The 22717-nt window shown below is 24.8% G+C and overlaps 1 protein-coding gene across 3 annotated transcripts in view; it reads right to left on the bottom strand.

Annotated features, from left to right (window-relative positions):
* Positions 1-22717, bottom strand: part of LOC145829274 (uncharacterized) — a 40745-nt gene that overhangs the window by 1614 nt on the left and 16414 nt on the right. For all 3 annotated transcript variants that reach the window (XM_082937024.1, XM_082937026.1, XM_082937025.1), the window contains exons 8-9: positions 22382-22512; positions 8695-8862 (exon numbers count right to left, since the gene is read on the bottom strand). In XM_082937024.1, coding sequence (XP_082793150.1) covers positions 8695-8862; positions 22382-22512 — 299 coding nt within the window. The remainder of the gene's footprint in view (positions 1-8694; positions 8863-22381; positions 22513-22717) is intronic.

Raw genomic sequence — 22717 nt, 5'->3', positions numbered from 1 at the left:
TTCTCACAATTGAAACTTATTACTCAAGGGAAAGTACCTTACAAATGTATGCATTTTATTTCTTATTCATTGTAGTATATATTTTTTGAACGAAATTTTTTTGCACATTTCGTACGGATCATATTCAAGTTCGGGAAAGTACCCAAGTTAAGAGTATTACCAAAGTATGTGGAGTGGCTTATTATGAGCTGGTTTAAGGAAACCAAAAACATGTTTATATTAAAGTTCTAAAATGTTTACAGAAATTTATTTAACGTATTAAAGTACTTGTTAACTAACATTAAATATAATATTAAATAGTCAGAAATTATTATTTTACATTTTTTATGAAATACTCATTTATCAACACAGTACTATCACATTTAGAACTTTTTTATAATAAAAAAAATAAAAACTACAAACTAAATTGATTACTTTTAAGGATTACTTGATTACTTTCTTTTTGCTAATACATTCGAAATATGTATTATTATCAGATTTATTGATATTTTATTTTATTAGTTAACCACGCAACCTTAAGCTGCCACAATATTTATTTTTTACTTAACTTATGTTTCAAATTATTTTGTGGTAAGTACGTTTGTCAGGTTAATATTTTTTTTTTGTGAATTTATTTACATCAACAACTATTTTCATTATAACTCTTTAAGCTCAGATTGTATAGCTTTAACCATGTTCAAAGTGCAAAACCAACAGTTTAGTTCATTTTTTTTCGTTCAAAACAGATAAACAAAAAACTATACCAGATTATAAATAATGGAGTTATTTAAAATTTGAACATAAACACTTTTATTTTAATTAAAGGTTTTTAATACAAACACCAACAACAAATTATTTGTAATACACTGTAGTTTTGTAAACAGCATATATATTTGACAAGATGGCTTTTGTTTTTGATAATAATAAATCTCTAAATTAATTATAACATAAGATTTACGAAAAAAACTTTTTTTAAATAAATTGTTAAAAACTTAATAAACATTTGTACATAAAAGACTTTGTAAAGTATAAATACAACCAGCGTCTGTCAATATTTCATTCACAAATAAGTTAATATCAGTTTAATGTTATTATAACTTTTATTCATAATACTTCAACTGTGAAATGTTTTTGTTTACTTTTGAAGCTGAAGAATTATTAATTTTTTCAAAAATTACATTGTGGTTATTGGTTTGAAAAATATATCAATACACACTTAGACTTTGTAACAAAAGAATAAGAAAAATATTATAGTAAAAGTAAACATTTAGTTGATTGAAATTATTTTGATCACTAATTAATTTTGAAACTCTTGAGTCGACAGTCCAAATGTGAGTTATTAAAAGCTGAAATAAACTGTTTTTACAGCAGAAAGATTTTTAAATTCGTCAATGTTTCTTATCTGAAACATTTTGAAATAAAAATTACCAGATTATCTTGACATAAGTCAAAATAGTAAAAACAAATTGTTAAAAGGATAAAAGATCAAAGTTTATTGGGAGTTGCTCTTCTAATTATATAAATTGTATTTACGTCAATAAAAAGATACTCTATTAAATTAGCAATACTAGTTAAATCTAATAAGTTTTATTTTTAAAAATTATTTTACAGTTACTGTACAAACATTCAAATATCATAAGTATATACAGATTATACTAAATTATAAACTTTTATAAAAACTTAATCAATGTACATTTATATGAAGTATTTATTTTAATGTGATATAAATACAATTACATTTCAATAATAAGCAAAGCTCATAAAATAAAATACTTATAAGTAAAAATACAATTTAAAAATGCTAACTTATAATAAACTAGATTACTACATAGTATTGTAACATAAAATGAACATATATGTTATTTGACAATATCTTTTTACATAGGTATTAAAAAAAATAAATAAAAATCATTTGCTGGAATTAGTTGGTCCTGCAGTAAATAAATTACAGCCAATATAATAAAATTGAAGATTTTAGCCAATAGCAATCTTGATTTTTTTATTTTGTTAAACACAGAAATTTCTCAAAAATAAACTAAAAGACAAATTAAGTTGAGCACTTACATTTATTGAGAAATTTATTTTTAACAACGTTAAGCTACATAGGAGGTCCTAAGGAAAGATTAAATTTAATTTAAGACGCCAATACCAATTTATATTGTAAAGGAAAACTTTGAACAAGTTTTCTTGTTGTAAAATAATTCAAGCAAGAATAATGATATACATTTTTTTGAGAATATTAATATAGAACTTTAAAGACTGAATTTTAAAATAACATTTTCAGTAATATTTAAACAATAAAGATGGATAGACATATATTTGTTTAAAAAAAAAAGTAGATTGCCTGAACAGTTTTTAAGTTTTTTAGTTAAATAAAATTATCAATAAAAAACTTGTTAAAAAAATACTTATTAATCATTTTAACATAATTGTACAAACAAGTGTATAGACAGTGATGATAAAACGAAACCTCAAATCTCATAAAACACATAAAAAAATAAAAAAAGAATTTTAATACTTTTTTAAGAGCAATTTATATAACTTTGTGACATTTTCAATATGGTATGCAAACGTAAATGTTTGAATAGAAAGTAAATTTTATTGATGTTTGGTTTTTGTTTGTTTTTTAGTTATTAAACAAACTGAGAAACAGTTTAAAATCTTTTATAAAATAGTTAAAGCATAATAATTAATAACTAATCTATAAATTTAACAAAAATGACTATTTATTTGTTTTTAAAATATTTTGTTTTATGAAAGTTAAAGAATAATTTTCTTAAAAATAGAACATTTTGATACGCACAAAAGTATTTAGTTAAAAATTAAGAATAAAAAAAATTGTTAAAGTATTTAAAAAGACTAATAAGTTGAAAAACATATTATTATGTATAATGAATTAAATAAATATTAAATAATAGCATTAGTAATTTGTGCTTAAAAAAAACTTATATTTAATACATACAAAAATTTTGATTCATTATAAAACTTAAAAAACTTATTTTTTAATACAAAATTTAGTAAAACATTAATAAATACAAAGGCTTATAAATCATCATTAGTAAATAAAAAAAACATTTTAATACGTTTATATTAAATATTACTACCGACATCAGCTTATAAAAACTAAATAAAAAGTAGAATAAATTTTCTAGTTATTAAAAACACCCCGACTAAAAACATATCTAATAAAGAAAAGTATACATATATTGTAACGTAAAATGTGTAAGCTAATTCTAATAATGAGACTATTTTTTAACATCGATTTTAATTCTCAGAATAAATTCTATAATCAAATCTAATATATTTTACACTAGAAATATATAATAAATTTAGTACATAAAAACAAAATTCAGCGTAATAATTCAACACGAATATGTTATAAAAAAGCTGATAAAATCAATAATTTTCCCTGCCCTAAGCTCATGTTTTCATTTAAACTTAAAAATAGTTTCTTTTTTTTTTTGAAAACAATTGCAGTTGAAAATTAATTTATTTGATGCTAGGTTTTTTTTTAATATTCAAGTTTAAAGTAAAAGACACAGTTTTTTAAATATTTTGACAAAATAATTGTCATTTTATTTTATGTAAAAATATACTACTTTACTTACAACTACATTTAGCTTAGGATTAATATTTTTATATACAAAAGAAACATTTAAACCATGGCAATCATTTAAAACAAATAACATCCGCTCATTACTTAGTAATTAGTGTATTTTCTAGTAAACTTTTGTTAAATTTGTAATAAAACAATGACAGACAACAAATATTAAAAGTTATGTAAAACAAACCTCTACTTTATTAAAGTTAATAACTATATAAAATAAAAAACTGGTTTAGTTTAAACGTTATTTAAAGACTTTCTTATGTACAAACCTTAAAATTGATTTAAAAAAAAAACCTAAGTAATTATGTCAACTAATTTATAAATCAAAAATCACAAACTAGCTATAAAAATATGTATATAAAGTATTTGTGATGTGTTAGTTTTGGTTACAAGACAACTCAAATTCGGACAACTCAAATTCCGACAATTTAAATTCTTGGAAAAGTATTTAAAAGATTATATCTCAGTAGCTTATATAAATTTTACAAAAAAATACATATGTAGATCTTATTAAATCTACAAGTCACTTTTTTATTTTTCTAAATCTAAAATAATTTTCAAGATATTTTAAAATTACTAAAAATAACTGTATTTTTTATTTTATTTAAGCCATATCTCAAAAAATATTTAACGTTTTGCAAAAGAAAAAAAAAATGGCTTGTAGATATTAATATGACCTACATATGTATTTTCTATATTTGAAAATATACATTACTTTTTTATATGAGGCTGTTTCAATCTTTTTTAAAGAATTTAAATTGTCTGAAATTGAATAGTCGTGCACCAGCTAGTTTTTATACCTAATGAAAGTATTTTCATTCTAATATGTTTTTTCAATAAAATAACTTTTTATATTTTAATAATGAAAATGGCTAGTCTTATAAACGTACTATAAGTATTTAGTAAGTTTATACTGTAACTGGAAATAAACTTTATACTTATAAAAACGAAGAACAAATAGAAGTTTAATATAAAACAGTTCAACAACCTGTATAGTATAGATTGTAATAAACTATACAAACATGTAATTTTGATGATATTTAACTTTTTTATTATGTAAAATCCATACAAACAAGTAAAACATCAGTCAAAAAGTTAAAACAAACACAAAGTGGTACTTTAAATTAATTTTTCTGTTAGCATTAAGCTTAATTTAACTGACAAGTATCAAACAAAACTATGTAGTTCAACCAGCTAAACAAATGATTGTTTAAAAATAAGACAGTCAGTAAACAACAATACTTTGATGTATTTTAAAAGCATCAATCAAAATATGTTTGTTTTTTTATATATACTTAGTGTAAGCTTTAAACTTGTTTTGACAGATATAAAACAAAGTTATGTAAACTTTTTGATGCTACAAAATACACTGATAATAACATGATTTATTGCACAAACTTATTTTGTAACAAACAAACCCTTAAAATCGGAAAACTGAGAAAAAATCAACATGGACTAACTTTAAAATGATGTGGGTAATTACCAAGTTCATAAAATTATCGCAAACTAGTTACTAATATTAAAACACAGTTAAACTATCTTAAAAAAGTAATATGCCTTTTATTGTTGACCTTTTGTAATTAACTTTTTTAAATATAACTTCTGACCATATTATAACAAAAAGCTTGTCTTAATTAAAAAAATATCAGTAAATAAACTAAGTTTTAAAAACAAATATATTTATTTTCAAATTTATTTACATATGTTAGCTATTATTGCAGCATTATAACATTAGCATTAACTTAAAATATGACGTAATAATGAATTACTCATAATGTTTGCTTAAAACTGAATATACTGATAATTAAATTATAAAGTATTTCTTTTTTAAAAAATAAACCTTTTTAATTATATCTATCTTATGTATAGCTTCAACTATTTATAACCTTAAATGTTTCTTTTAAATTAATTCTACATGTGTATTAACTAACTCAAATAAAATTTATAACTCTAATTTACCCTAGTTTAATAAAGATTGGCATAAAAACGTTATAAAGAGACTCAATTATTTTTTAAATGATATCAAAAAGTAACAACTTAAAAACCTAATAACCCACAACATCCCCTAGGAATTTTTCAATTACCTAACAACCAAACTTAGTTAACAACAGAAAGCAAATATTTTTGTCATACCAACAAAGAGTTCAATGTGTAAATTAGCTATAAAATTTTCTTAAAACAAACAGAAAGTTTTAGTTATTTAAATGTTTACTTAATGAAAAAGTTATGTTGAAATGGAATTATTTTATCAAAGCATGTTTTCATTTTGTAATTTGTACTTAAAATATTCAACTTTTTAGTTTAAGAGAGTAAAATTATTGAATTCTACTTTGTTTCCTGAGTAATAAATTAGTTTAAACAATTTTAAACTAACCACAACTAAGAAATGCTCCCATGAATAATTAAAAACTTACTTGAAATTAATTTAACCACAATAAAATACAAAAAAACGGTATTAACAGACAACTAAAATAAAATAAATGATTAAGCAAATTAAATCTGTCTGCTGTCAAATCAAACAAAATCATTTTTGGAAATATCCAATGAAAACACGACTATTTTTTTAAACTATCAAGATTTAAACTAGCAAAAAATGAAAATAATTGTAAAAGGATGCAAGTTAAATCAGCTAATTTTTCAAGGTGAAATTAGTGAGTTGTAAAAAAATCAATGATTTTCGTTTTTGTTGGCAACTTTTTTTTTTATTAAGTTTAACCAGATAAGTTTCAAACAGTTGAGTTTAATTTAATCTTAGTTGCTTTTTGTTCAATATTTAATACATTAATAGCTGTGTATTGAAGCTTGTATAAATTGTTTTTATTTAAACATTCACAAAATACTTGAAACTTGAGCAATTTACTTTATTTTTCAATTTTTTAGCATCTTATCACATGAATGAACTGCATATTTGTAAAGTGTTTTTGTGCTTAATTGTTGTAACATAATACATTTGTTTTATAGTTTAATATATGTTCTATTTTGTATTTCAAAGTCAGCTGATATAACAGAAACACATTTACTGTAATAACTATTGCAGTTTAAAACAAAGGTATAACAAATAAGTGGTAAGATAAAAAAAATAATACTATTTGTCCTATTTTAACCTTAAAACTAATTAAAAATGAGTGTTTTTAAGAAAACATGATTCACACTTAATGTACTTTTCACAACACAACCCCTCATACAATCAAACAACAACCATATACTTGTTATTTGTATTCTTTTAACCTCACTAATTTAAATTTAATTCTAACACGAGCTTTGTGGTTTCAGTTATCCAAGTTAAGTTTGAATGTTACAACTGTTGTGCCTTCAAGTGATAAGTTTGCTCAACTATTTTCATATCTAGCATGATTTTATCTTACGCTAAACACCACAACTTATAAACTCAGAACAAAGAGTAAAAGTTTTGAAACTCTGTAAAGCTATTGGATCAGTTAAATAAATGGAGACATGTAAATCTAACATTTTATAACTAATAACCTTGGTTGTAACAAATGGATGAAAATTTTTAAAACATTGAAAAAAAATAAATATATACAAGTTTATATACTTTGTAATAAATATATCATCTTTATATTAAACACACTAATCTTATTTACCTTTGTATAAAACATACTAGTCTTTTTTATCTTTTCATTATCAAAGTTAGTTTTTTTTGGAGAAAAAAGATTTAAAACTATTTTAAAGTAATTTAATTGTTCTTTCTAAAACCGAATCATTAATTTGATTTCATTTCAAAAAATTGACAAAAATAATTGTTTTCAAATTACTAACAACAAACACAAAGCTAATTAACACGAAAACAATTTTAATTAACTTCAAAAAAACCAATTGCAGATATTTCTTATTGCGATTCGTTGACTTTGAATGAGCTGGAACGCTTTTATTTTTCATAGAAAGAAAAAATGTAGGTGGGTATTTTTGTTTTGATATTTTTGTTGTAAACAAACATGTTAATTCATAAATGTGGTTAGTTTACTATTTGCTCGAAACTTTGTTAAAGTATAATTTTTTTTTGTAATTGACTAACTTTTTAATATCGTTTTAACTATTTGCGAACAACGCACGACCGGGCCGGATTCGGACAAATTTCTGATATAATAGCACAAGTACAAAATAAATAAAACAATAAAAAACAAACCTGTGATTCTTGGTCACAAGTTTTTCTTTCAACTAAATTTTTTTTTTCAACCATATACCCTATATAGAAATTGAGAAATAGTATATCAAACAAACCTTGTGGTCCTTGGTCCACTCGGAGACTTTAACAACAAACTTAAGGCCATAGGGGGGGGGGGGGTCCACTTTGTTTTTTACAACTTGATCTTATTTTGTAGAATTTAATCTGAGCTATCAGACACTTTTAACCGCTTAAAAAAACTCAAAGTAACTTTTGAGATATAAGCGATCAAAGAAAGGGCGTTCAATAGGTTCCTTATGAAAGCAAAAACTAAAAATGCAAAAAAAGACTATTTCACTAAAAATCTATCTCCTCCTTCATTTTTTGAGTAATCTTTCTCAAATTTTTACAGAATGTGTATCATTAAACTTTAAAGAGATCTATTGTAAGATTTTTTTTAATTTTGAGTAAAAAAAAAATTATTGTCAAAAAACTACCCTTTTTTTTAGTTTTTTGTGAATAAAATTTTTATTTTTCAAAATTTCAAAAATTCCAACATTAAAATTCTTCAAAATATTAAAAGGAACATTTCCTGAAAATTTGAAGTCTCTAGGTCAAAAAATGAAGGAGGAGATAGGTTTTTAGTGAATTTTTAAATTTCCGAGAAAATTGACCCCGAAAAATTTGCGGTCCATACGTTTATATTGGAAATTTTTTACAAAAACTTAAATATCTCAAAAGTTAAATTATATTTTTGAATTCTATAAAAACTGGCTTGTAGTTTGAACTTAAAGGTTTCATATAAAAGCCAAAGTTAATTTTTGTAAAAAAAAATGTTTGACCCCCCCCCCCCTATGGCCTTAATCAACTAGAATTTTATTAGTTTCCAAACATAACATGATTTGAACCAATCATACTTGTATATCTATACGAGTTGGCCTATTTTTTCAAAACAATATTATATTAAACAATAAATCAAACAAACCTTTCATCCTTGGTCCAGTTGGAGTCGGTGCCTCTTACGTCATAGTAGTTGATGACGTACGTGAAGTCGGAGCACGTCATCTTGAGTGACGCGAGCGTTCTGGTGTCGAGTAAGGAGAATATGTGGCGCAATGCGTGGTCTGGCAGGTTCAATATGGGGCAGGGTGATCTGTTGGTAATTAGTATGATTATAATAATTGCTAAAATTATTTATATTTATTGTTTTATTTATTACACAGTGGATTCACAGTGCTAATGTGATCCGTTTAAATTTGTTGATCTGTTTACTACTGCAAACAAACGTATTAATTAAAACTGACAACTATATATACATAGATAAATACATATATATATATATATATATATAAATGTATGACTTTGCTTTTAGTTTCACAAAAGGGCTTAGTATCAACTTGATCTGTGTGGAATAAATATTGAAGTATTAAAGTATTAGGTGTATTCTGATCAAAATTGTAAACATCATACTGAATATGGTGAGTTTTGTTGTCGGACAATAATATTGGTTAAAAATAAAACGGATCATGACTGAAAATTTAATTGAGTACAATATACCAACAAAATATTTTGATGTTTCAAATCCTTAAAACAAAACGTTTTTGTGTAGGTCAGAAAAACATACACACAAGTCAGGGTAAACAGTGCTAAAAGCAATGCGTAATCTATTTTGAGATATTAATATATTTTAGCTATTGTAATATTTATATTTCCTAACATTTTTACATGTTAAACAATAAAAATTAACATAGTCTAAACAAATATTTTTTAAAAACTGCACAGTAAGTGGGTAAGAATCTTCAAAAGTTAAATAATTAAATGTTTAAAAATTGAAAACAACTGATGACAAAAACTAAAAATGGAAATTAGAAAAGGAAGTAAAAGCGTTTAGGTTGAAGTAATTTCAGCTGAATGGAATTAACTTGACGTTACGGATAAAAATACTAGTATTGACAACAGAGTGGAGACAAGACTTTCACTTTTTATGGATAAAGCAAAAGTCTTTTAATACATGTAATTCAATTTATCTAATATATCATTTGTTTTATAAAACGTTTCGACCAGGTACAACAGCTGTTTTAAAAGGATAAAAGTTTTTGAAAAGTTTTTGGTGAGTTTGATAGGTGATATTTTAAAATGATGCTAAAAATATATGACTTGGTGATGAACTATAAAAATTCAATAACAATAACTCATATTATATTCCAACGCGTGGTCTGGTAATTTCAATGTGGGGCAAGGAAATCTGTTTATTGATTAAACAAATTATTTAACTTGGTAGTATATACTGGAAATATCATATAAAGTCTGGTAAGTTTTATTATCAATACTATAAAGTATTTGTTATCATAAATAACAAATAACACTAATCAAATCAATATTTTAGTAGAGCAATAAAATCTACAAAATTAAGTATAAAATGGTATCACCATTATATACTTTGTGAAAAATACTGATGCTGAGAATTATTTTAGCTGATAAAAAACTGTTTTTATATTACACAACGTACAGAGATACAATCAAACTAGGTAACATAAAAACTAATCAATTAAGTTTCTTAGTAGGTAAACTACTAAAAGTAAACAATAAATACACAAACAAGTTTACTTGCAATTGTTTAATCTATATGTTCTTTTAAAGGAACACGTTTCTTATATACAATCAAGAAATTTAAACATATGTACCTAAAAATTACTGCAGGACAAACAGAAAAAAAGTACGAGCTTTAAAGCAGAAAGTAAAAAATAAAGTATATGAAATTTGAAAATAATTGGTAAAAAAACCTTAGCAGAAATGTAAAAAGGAAAGAAAAAGCATTCAAGTTGAAGTAATTTTATTTGAAATGCCTTTATCTCAAAAAGACAATAAAAAATTAAAGCAGAGACATGAGTTTTTACTTTTTATAAATGCTAAAAATTTTAAAACACTTAAAAAATCAATTTAAAGTAGAAATATGAGTTTCCACTTTTTATAAATTCTGAAAAATCTTAAACGCTAAAATATTCAAATTAAAGTTAAATTATTTTTTTAAACAATGTTCTTACCCCAAAATTAAGTAAAGCTATAAACCGGTCAAACTTTTAAAGTTACACGTGAAACGATTTTTCACTTAAAAGGCAATTAGCTTATATCAAAATAATGTAGACAATAGATGAAACAGAGTAAGAAAAAAAGTTTCTACTTTTTATTGGTGGAACAAAACTAGTGCAATTTAGCTTATATATCAAATCATTAGATATGAACATATAATACCGTTTAATCGCGTAAACTATCAATCAAAAGATAAGTAATTGATGTAAAACTTTAGTTTTGGGTTCATATACTTGACAATTCAGATTTTAAAAAATATGATAACAAACTATTTTGAAACTAAACCATGATAATTTGAAATGAATTTCTACATAAATTTATTTTTCACAAATTGAAAAACTTTTGGCTTTTTACATCTTAAATTGTAAGTATATGTAGAACAGAAAAAACAGTTTTTTGTTAAAACTATTTTACAAAGTTTAAGTTATTGCTCCAGTACCTCGGATCACGCAAAAACAGACCTATTGCGGAGATAAGTTTTCTATTTTCAGTGCAATTTGACATGTTTATATGCGAAAGTAATAATAAACTCAAAAATAAAACAGAAAAAAAATCAACTTTCAACAGGCCTTGTTTAATCAAAATTAACGTGTTTTCTGCACAAAGCTGAGATAACAATCTTATATTTTCAGTTGGAAATTTCCCAGCCAAACGCAACTATCGATTTTGTGATGAAATCTTTTTGTGCTCAGTGTAATTGAACTTCCTATATACAGTGGAGAATTAGCAAGTCTTTGTTTTATGGAAAAGAAAACAAATTTGAAGGAAATTTTGCATGGCTTCGGTTCTTAAATGAACCTTTAGTATCTCTTTGTACTTTGATTTAAGCTTTATTACTTTAAATTTGTAAGTAAAACATATTGAAGGCTCACTTAAGCGCATTTAGTGTGTTTACAGCCTGCATGGCGTGGGTTTCGGTTTGAAGCTGAAATAGATCTTCGGCTTTAAACTCAGAAAGCACAGCGGACTTTTGAGTAGAACTTATTTGGAAGTCGGTCATTTACATATATATTTTTTGCTATGCACAACTTATTCATTGACTGTTGTTTTATCTTAGTTTTTCCAACAAGTAAATCATTTCAGAGTTTCCAAGTTTTACAACTGATCAAAAGAACTATTGAAAAGCAAGATATAAGATTTGAGTAAAAGTAAAGAAGAGCAAAATTTTGCTTTTGCATGAAAAGAAGTTTATTTTTAAAGGGTAAAATTCAAGTTTAATCAGTAAAACACCTGCAAAGAGCAGATGAAAACAATGAGAGAAAGCGGGCTTTGTGACGTCACAATAATCAATAAAATCATCACCACAATGAGAAGGTTGAATGTAGAAAATTTTCGTACAGGCAAATTTAATCAAACAAGCTCAACTCTTTCCAAATAAAAAAAAACTATTTTTTCAGGGACTTCCAATGACAAACATAAACAGTTTTTTTTTTCGTTTTAAATTGTGATAAGAGGAGACATTTATTCGCTGCTCTTTTCAATTATTGATTTTGAAGAGATCTCTGCACTAAATGCAATTGAACTTCAATGTTATAAGTCAATGGCGAGTTTCGAATTTGTTTTTCACTCCCAATACAGAATAATAAAATCAAAAAAGAGAAAAGATTTTGCAACAAATATCGGATTTTGAGATTTTTCTTATCAATTTCAATACATTACAGTTTATATATCTATAAAATAGTTCGGCTAAAAAAAATGGAATTGAACATCGGTTTTATACATTTAAGTACTAATTTCGATAAGTTACAGTTTATACGAAAAAAAATCAAATAAAAACAAAAAGTGATCTGTTTACCAACTTTTTTAAAGGTAACTGCCAAAGATGATATTGGCAAGCGGCAATTTTATTGCAAATGCAAAACTCAGGTTTCAACCACATACATACAATAAACTTTAATGTCAATTTATGTGTTGCTATAAATAATGCAAATTTTTAATGTCATGCATCAATACTAAAAACAAAACCTGATTTCGAACCTACTTTAGTCGAAATTCACGCACAGTCAAAAAAACATAAAAGCAAAAAGTTAGCAGGCGCTGGAAAAAAAAAGCAAACATACTTTCCACAAACATATTCTTTTAACTAAACTGTAAATTTTTGAGAATTTTGGAAACATCGAACTTCAACTTCTTTACGTAAGGTGCGTGTATGCTCAAAAGTTAAAAATTGTGAAACTTACAAAAAAAATCGCCCAGTTTTCAAAGGTTAGCAAATCCACGCCTATCAAAAGGAAATAGTTGAAATATTTTCCACAAACCACCGTTATAATGATTACAACGAGCCAGCTTATTCTTATCTAACAAGTCACGCTCGTTCTATGCTGGAAATAACTGAAATATTCTTACTGCAAACAACATGTACAATAAAGAAAGTTTGCAAATTCACATGACTTTACCGCACTTATCTCCGAGCTTGTGGATTTTTCACGCTCGGATGGGTTTTTTGATGGTTACGTCATGATTAATTCGGACGCCAAGAGTTGTTGATGTTTTGATTGGCTCATAAAGGAACATACGACAATCATCTTCTTTATTTACAAAAACAATTAGTTTTTACAAAACAAGTTAAAATATATGAATTGGTAAAAGGCAACATTTAGTAGACTAGTTAACATTATACCTATAATAACTATTTTAAAATAAAAAGGCTGCTTTTATTCGACTTCTGAAAAATTAGCTATAAATGGATTTTGCAATTAAATGAAAACAATTTATTTTACAAAACCTTTATATGAGATTTAAGGCAACCTTACTTCAGCTTTTGAAAGCAACTTTTCACAAAAGTTTGTAATTTTGTAACAGTCAACCGCAAATATGTGCTAATAACGTTTGAAACGCATACAAAACATACGAAATGTATAAAACAAGATTTGTCTACAGAAAGTTTATACTTTAACAGGATTAGAAGGAGTAAAAAAAGCTGTTACATAAACTAATGTTTTCAAACTTGCACAAGTGCCTTTGGATACAATTGAGTCGCAATTTTTTCAACTTGAAAAATTTGGTTTTTAAAAATTAAAGTTTGTTAAAACAAACAAACCTCGACACTTTGAACGTCTAAAACACAATACTTTTTTTGATGCACTTGAAAAATCTGGGTTCAAGAGGAGTTAAACTTTGAACTTGAATTTATTATGACGTAACAAATCGTTATCTAATAAATATGACATAAACCTAACAAACTTGACTTTTTAAACTATTCGAAGATCTTGAGTGAAAACACTAATGTTTGCAATACAAATGGAGCTTTGCATTAAAAAAGTAGCATTTAGAATCATACTTAAACTATACTCGAGTTGAAAAAAATTGATGCTCTCAAACGTGATCTCTATCACGTCACAATTACACATTATCTCATTAAAATGACGTGAAGTATATTAAAAAGATTAAAACCCACTTGAAATTAGATAGACACAACAGAGTGTTTAATCACCAATAAATCAGGCTAGACAAACAACAGTTTGTGTCAGCAACAACAAATTCAAGCATATTTGACAGTTCGCAGATAAGAGCCATTAATGTGTTTGTGTTGAGGTGAAAAATATATTGAAAGTTGTAAATGTTTGTGTTGAAAGTGGTGAGAAAACTGATAAAGGCCATTATTGTTTTTTTTTTTTCATTGTATTTAACAATATTTACTCTGACATATTACTTATGTAAACATTTATTTAATAAAAAAGTAAAACTAAGCCAGTTCAGAAATTTATTACATATCAAAAACAAAACACTTTTGTTTTTGTTATTCGAAAAATCAATAAAAATATTATCAGGAAACAATGAAAAAAAGTATTGAAAAGATAAAAGCCAGTTGAGTAATGCAACGCAGAAAATAAAAGGAGATAACCAATATTGTACAAACTTATTGATTTGAAAAGCCGGTGATAAAATCAAACTGTGCCCTTATGGAAAAGGAGAAAAAACAGTTTTTACAACAATCAATGAAATGAAATGAACGTACTTGTAAGATAATAGTATTAAGTAAAAAAAATTTATAAATAAAAATTCTTTTAATTTTAAGTTTTAAAAAAAGTTCTGTTATGCCAATTTTTCAATTTTCTACGCACAAAAGGTTTAAGGTAACATATCAGATTACTCCAAAAACAAATGATTGTTTGAGTTGCTCTTCAAAAAAAGTCTACACTGAGAACTTAAGTTTAAATGTCAAGCTTTTTATATTTGTTTTACAACCTTAGGTAAGAAATAATAATTTGATGAAACTTTCTTTATAGTAATTTTAAAAATCTAATTAATTAACATATGGTTTTTAATGAATTAACGAGCAATTTTTCCTACCAATCAAAGACATGCATATCACTATACTAAATAAATCTCAAAAAATTCAAAAGTAACACAACTACAGATGTTACAAATGTCAAAAACAGATAACTTATGCAGCTTTGTAGAAGTACTGGCAAATTGTTAAAAAAGCAAAAACCCGTACTAGGTATAAAATTTTCAACTTGTAATTTCACCGTATAAAATCATTTTCAATCATGAACGCGTTTTTAAGTCGTTATTTGAAATTTTTAAAATTTAAATATACCAAGTTAGTTTGAAAGCGTAAAGTTATCAAAATTGTTCAATGAAGCCTTATTGTCTACCAAAAAATAAAAAACAACAACTTTATGCATTTGTATATAGAAGTATAAAAACAAAGCAAAACTTAAATTATTTAGACAAGTTTTAAATTTGACCACAACAACATTAAATTTTGAATTGTTTTTGGAAAGTATTAAAGTAAATTATAACAGCAGTTAATTTGAAACACAAGTTAAAATAAAACACTCTAGAATGTTAAACTTAAAAAATAATTAAGACATTTTAAACTAATCATTTGTTATTTCAGACCATTTCAACTAACTAAGAACAACAAATCAATAAATACAGCATTTTGACATTTAACAAGAGCATAACTGATATGATAGTGATTTTATAGATATATTCAGTTATTGACATAAAACAACTGTTAAATTTAATAAATGTTATCTAAATTAACAACCTTTTGATAAGAAGTGACGTTTAAATTAAACTGAATTAAATTACGTTAAATAATAACAAGATATAGCTTAAACACAAAGATCACTAGTTGTAGAGTAAAAGTAAAAATATCTGCTAGTATTCTAATACACCAGGAAAAAATCATTTTCGATTTTGAAATCTGACACTTTTAAGGATATTTTAATAGATCAACTTGATATTTAGCTACGTAAGTAACTTATCAAATTTCTTTCATCAAAACAGCTTGAAACTTTAAATTTTTTTAACTTAAAATCCATTTGAGTGTGAAAAATTCACGTAGTTTTTATTTACTTACCAGCGTCAGAAATTTCAAGTGTGTAAAACAAACACGGCTGCAGAATACAAAAAATCATTTTTTTTATGTTTTTCAAGTTTTCGCCATAGAATGCACTCTCTAAATAAAATACGGAAGTTTTGAAACATTGTAATTTTTCTCATACTTTTTTATCAATAAAACTTAAAAACTTGAATAAAATATAATTTGTGAAAACTAAAACTTTTTACAGAACAACTATCTTAAATTAGATTTAAATTTCTAATCACTTTAAAAATGTTGTGATACTCTTAATGCACGAGAATATTGATTTTTTGTAGACCTAGTAAAAATACCCAGCATCTTAAAAAAGTACAACGGAAGTAAAACATTGCATTTGTTTTCTAAAAATACAGTCACAAAAATATAACATCTTAAATTAAATGTGAAAACCTCTAAAAGCGGCATTTTACGTAATTTTTTGACTTACAAATTAAATTAATTTTCGAAAATATCACGCAGAAAGCATTAAATTTTCCAGCGAAATTGTGAAAAGAACCACTGTCAAATTGTTTACGAAAAACTTTCAATATGGAACAAAAACGATTTTGTACGGTCAAAATTTGCAGTTTTATTTTTTCTTAATGTTTTATTGTTTTGAAACAAAAATCCTGACGCTTATCTGATTTCACAGATTTAATAAAAAACCTTTGAAGTTTGCAAGTTTTTGTGAAAATTTATTTAACTTTTTATATAATATTTTTTTAGAACTTTTTTATGTTATAAAACGCTTTGAAAATGTACTTGAGTGAAATTGAACTTGAAAATAAAGGTTGAGTTTATATACCTCTTATAATTTCTGGTATCCATGATATATAAAAGATTTTTTGGTTAATAGACCTTTAAAGTATGGACTTTTTTGTGAAAACTTTTATTTATTTTTTTTTACCATTTTTTCACGCTATATAAACAGCACTTCAGTATATTGAACTTGAAATATAATCTTAAGTTTAAGTATTCTTTTAATTCTAGTATTGTTTATTGTTATTATAAAAATACAAAAGCTGTGTAAACCTTTTAATGATTTACACTTATTGATAAAATCTAATTGCAACAATTTAGAGTTGTAAATACAACAGTAAACAAATATATTTACTCAAGTATTTTTTTAAAACGGTTATATTTAAACCAGAACAAATTAATCTGTTAAAAACTTGAAACTTTAAAGATTAATGTTGGAATATTATAAAAGTTGTTAAAAACTTAAAAAATTTGTTGAGGTACTTTTGTACTTTTTGAAAAACAATTTGCTAAAATTTTACATAATGTTGAAAATTTAATGTACAAACTTATAGTCTGATTTATTTATTTTTTTTTTACTTAACTTACTTAGCTCTAAAATTTTAAAGTGAAAATATGTTTGTATTAATAATCCATCAACTCTTAAACGATTAACTTTTTTTTAAATTCTTATTTATATCAAAATGTAATACAAACGCCAAGCTTCAAACAATATCATTCAAAATTATGTTATGGCAATAAAAAAGCATTAAAAATTACTTGTACTAAAAATAAACTTCATATTTTCAATAACTTTTCAATCATTCTTAAAAACTGCTACACTTTGAAATCAAATTATTTGCCAAAAAAATTTTTACTTCAAACATAGAGGTCATATAATTACAGTTTTGTAAACAAAATAGGTGCCAGAATAGTTTACTAAACAAGGGATAACATTCTGAGCTTTGATTTAATATTACTACAAGGCTTAAGCAACAAAAATATTAAAAATCTGGGAAACTTCATCTTCTAGAAAAGTTTAAGCTTTTGGGATTAAATTTTTAAGGTAATAGAGCACAATTTTTGTTAATCTTTAATACAATAAACAAAAGATGTTTTATTTTTTTATAAATGTTTAATCAATTTAATTTTAGTCAGTCTATAACAATTAAAACTTTAATTTAGTTTCCTTTCAAGGCATAAGCACAAAGTAATAAAGTTTTAATTTTAGAAAAGTAGCTTTTGAGATTAAAATTTTAAGGTAGAAAAACACACCTCAGTTTAATCCTTGAAAGTAATCAACAAAGCATGATAAATTTTCATATACTTAATACTATTAAATCACTTTGTAAAAGCCATTACCATTTTACCTCAAAGAACAAAAAAAATTTAACATTGTGTGAACAAAAACAAACTTTAAACATTGCAGAAACCAAAACACCTTCTTATATTATATCAATCAATATAATTCTATCGCAGGTCGTTAAGGTAATCTTATTACGGTTATCACGCCACTTAACACATAAAACTGTTTGAACAAGAAGCTTAAGACTTGAGCTTTTGTTTGCGCTTCGGATTTAACGACTTTTTGTAGCGACCTTTTTGTCTTGAGTTTTATCAGTTTTTAAAAAGTGCAAGGAATTTTTTGATTATAATGCAAACAGGCGAACACTTTTTTTCAAACATTTAAACTCGTTGGTAAAATGGTTGTAAAATTGATGAATAAACCTTTATGATCAAATTTTGTGCAAACTAGGTTTTTGATGAGCTAACAAACTAAAATTAAAGGAGGTAGCTAAAGAAATCCTTAGATTAATTTTTATCACCATTTTTAATCTTCTGTAAACAAGAAACTGGAACTTTATTAACTTTGTTTTAAAAATGAGGTCAATACCCTTTTATACACTAAGTTCAAAAGAAATCTATTGAGTTTTAGTTTTACTTTTATTATTCACACAAGCTTTGTTTAACTAAGATGGCAAAATATCGGTTTTTTGTTTACACAAGATAGGGCGGGGAAATTTATTGTTGGTGCTTTTTTGCAGAAAAATTTGATAAAAAAGTTCATCAGTTCAAAATTATACTTTACTTTCTTTTAAATTAATTAAGTTAAAAGTTGTAAAGTAGAGTTTTGTTTAACAGAATGTTTAACTGAAACTATATTATAACTACAACCATTTTGTTTGTTTAAAACAAAAATAAATACCAAAGAACCTGTACAAATTACCTTTAGTGCATTTGTAAAAATGTCTAACTGGTATTTGCACTTAATAAAGGATTAATTTGATCAAAATATGTTGTAATAAAAAAATTCAAAATCACTACTTTGATAAAGCAAGAGAAGTTTTTACTGAAAACAAAACATGTTTTTATGTTTGGTGTTAAAGCAAAACTAAAGCAGTAAAAGTTTTTGTGTATTTAGAACAACAACTGCAGTTTTAAAAAACAAGAGTTTGTTAAAGTGATGTGTATACTTTACTTTCACAAAAACTTTTGTTCAAATTTTTTTATAGCTTTTTTTAAACAATCAACAAAGAGCTAGGTGAAAACATAAAAACAAGACAACCAAAATAAACAGCCGTAAAACCTCATAAACAATCGTTTTTTTAGTTATGAGATAAAATAGTTTCAAAATTATATTAATGTAGATTTAATGCCGAATAAGTCAACTGAGTTAAATGTTTAAAAAAATGCACTCAATTTTGTTAGCAATTAAAAAAAGTTTACGAAAACATAACTAAAAATTAAAAGAGTTTTCATTTTAGTATGATTTAATTTACTTTTCATAAAAAAACATTAAAAGTTTTTTTTGCAATCAATACTTAAATTAAAAACATGCAAAGTAACAAACAAACTTTTTTAATTATCGTGTTCAATTTGCAATATGTGTATAAATATACGAACATGCTGTTTAGCAGTTGCGTATCAACGTTTTTACTACTAATTGTAATGAGAAAATTGTAATATCAATTACAAGTTATTTTTAGAAGGCAAATAGTAAACAAGTTGTAAAAAGTGCTTTGTTTTTAACAACAAATTGAAACACAAGTCATACATTAACACCAAGTGTATGATTATTTAAGATACAAACATTAAATGGATGTTTTTCTTTTTTTTTTCAAGAAATTGTGCTTATGACATTGCATGGCAATATAAAACCAAACTCAATTACTTCTTTTTTGAAAACAAATAAGGTTTTATAAAGCAACAACACAAACTCTATCTAAAAATAAATTATCTGTAAAAAATTAAAGACAAAAGTTCATTGATTCAAACTTATCGTTAAAGCACCTTAATATTTTTTTAGTAGAAATTGTTGTAGTACTTATTATTGTGATGGTTTTTAAACATTAAAAATTAAACAAACTTTTCAAACTTCTTGACGACTATAAAAACTCTCATGTGCTTTTACTTTGCCCATAAAATGTTTCATACATCAAATAAGAGTGTAGCATTTGAAATATAGACCTTAAAGTATAAAATCAAAAAACTGTTTTGCATATGACTTATACTCAAAGGTAGAAAAACATGAACAAAAGTAATCAACAGTCAATTCGCACTTCAACTTTTTTATATTCAGTATATGTGATTGTGAGTATTTGAACAAGATAATTTGAAGTATATTGGCACAACACTCCAGATAAGAAAAACTCCCACAAAATATTGAAACCACACAAAACATTCATGTTTACTTTTATACAAATTTATCAACTATTTGCTGATAATTTTTTCTTTTTACTTAATAAATAATATTTTACTTTTGTTTTTTAACTTCAATATCTTATTAAATTTTCAATGATTTTGAACAATTCAATAACGCCTTTTATAAATATACAACACACCAAGCTATACAACATCTTTTTATAATTTTATCAAATCTTAAACATTAAAAAAAGAATCATCAAATTTTAATAATTTTTTTTATTTAAATCAAACAACAGTTTTTGTCACTGTTACTATTATTTTATGAATCACAAAACGATATTCCAAAGCTACGACAAAACTATATTGATATTTTATTTTGTCATTAAATTACAACTTTAGACATCAAAAAAAAACTCATCAAATTTTAGTCACTTTTTTTGATAAATCATCCAACCAACACTAATAATTCCACAAAATAAAACCATATATATACACATTTAATTTTATCTTAAAATCCCAATCCTAAACATCAAACAAAATCTCATTAAAATTTAGTCACTTTTGTGATGAATCATTTTAATCTTATAAACACGCACAAACAACTAATTTTATCACATAATGCTCTGCTGACGTACTTTTATCTGCTAAAGCTCAAATCCTTTCTAAATTTACAAAGAAGCGGAAAATTTCAACAAACGTCACAAAATGAGATTGAAAGGACAGATTTACACAATTGTAAACAGCTGGCTGATATTTTCGAACAATCATTTAACTAATTTAAATGCATTTAGAAGACGTACGTATTTTCATTTTAGGGACTTTGGTTTGCAAAAGATTGAAAATATGTGAAAATAAATGGATTTTATGAAAGTCCTTTTTAAATAAAGCATTTAAACTATATTTGACTGTTATCCAAAAAAGCATAGAGCAATGAAGAACTTTCAAACGACTTAAACCTAAATTCATACGTTTTTAAAGAACCATCATCTTGTAAAAATATTTTGAAGACGCAGTTTCTTATTCCCAAACGTAAGCAGTACGTTTTTTGGTTGCAACTAGTTATAAGGTAAATTTAAAGAAATTAATTTTGTGAAAATACTTTTTAAATAAGTCATATATACCATACTTTGTTGTTAACCATAAGAGCATAGAGCAATCGAAACCATTCGAAATAAAGCAAGATAATATGAGAAACAGGATTATAAATGTTGGTGTAAAAAACAAGTAACACATCAATTTTGAAATCCTCAAATATTACAAGGAGAGATTACCTTTGTATTATGACATAACACTGTTTGTTTAATAAACAAAACTTTCACTTTCTTGTGCAACTTAATATTAATATGACAGGTTGGATGTTTATTTTCTCATACTTCTTATATAAGATTTAATATATTACATTTCAAAATATGATAAGATTTTTAAAGTTTTAACATCGGACTAGATAATATACTATAAACTCAATTAATAGTTAAAGTTAATAACTTGCATTAAGTTTTTTTATATTTTTTTTATTGTCATTGTTGTTAACTAGCTAACCTGAGTTTATAGAACATTTAAAAAAAAATAAGAGGAAAAAAATAACAAACTCACTATTTATCGTGCTGGAATACTTAACAATATCAAAATAAAACAAGGACTTGATATCAAATATAAAACACCTGATTATTGTGAAAATTAGTTGATTTTAAATCGTGAAAACTAGCGTGAGTATAGGAGAAATCAAACTAGCCGGAACTTCGCAAAAAAAAAAAAGATTCAAAATGCCTGAGGTTATCAAACAACTTGGAGCTTGTATTAATAAGCTTGTGATAATTCTGACCATGTTTCTAAACTTATACTAATCTTATATTATTATTATTTTTAATGATTGTAAAAAACTAACTGTTGATGTTCAATTTTCAGGTTCATCCTGATTTCTTCCAGGAACATTTTCTCCTCCTCATTGTGGTCGGTCTCCTCATCCTTGGTGAGATTCTCCTCACTCGACCTCTGGTGCGCCATCAATCGCTGAACCTGATTAAAAAAAAATTATTCAATATATTTGTATTGTTGAATTTCCGAAAAATATTTAGAGTTTTTTAAGTAAAAACTTATGTCCCAAAAAAAATATATTTTTAAAAACTTATTGAGTTTTCTGAATGCATGGTTGCCACTCATCAAGCTAAGAAAATTTTCCTGACTTTTCCTGACTTTTTCCTGACTTTTTACCAAAATTTTC

Source organism: Thalia democratica, chromosome 2 (assembly GCF_965202585.1).
Source record: "Thalia democratica chromosome 2, ktThaDemo2.hap1.1, whole genome shotgun sequence".
Lineage (NCBI taxonomy): Eukaryota > Metazoa > Chordata > Thaliacea > Salpida > Salpidae > Thalia > Thalia democratica.
This window is presented reverse-complemented; position numbering and strand designations above follow the sequence as displayed.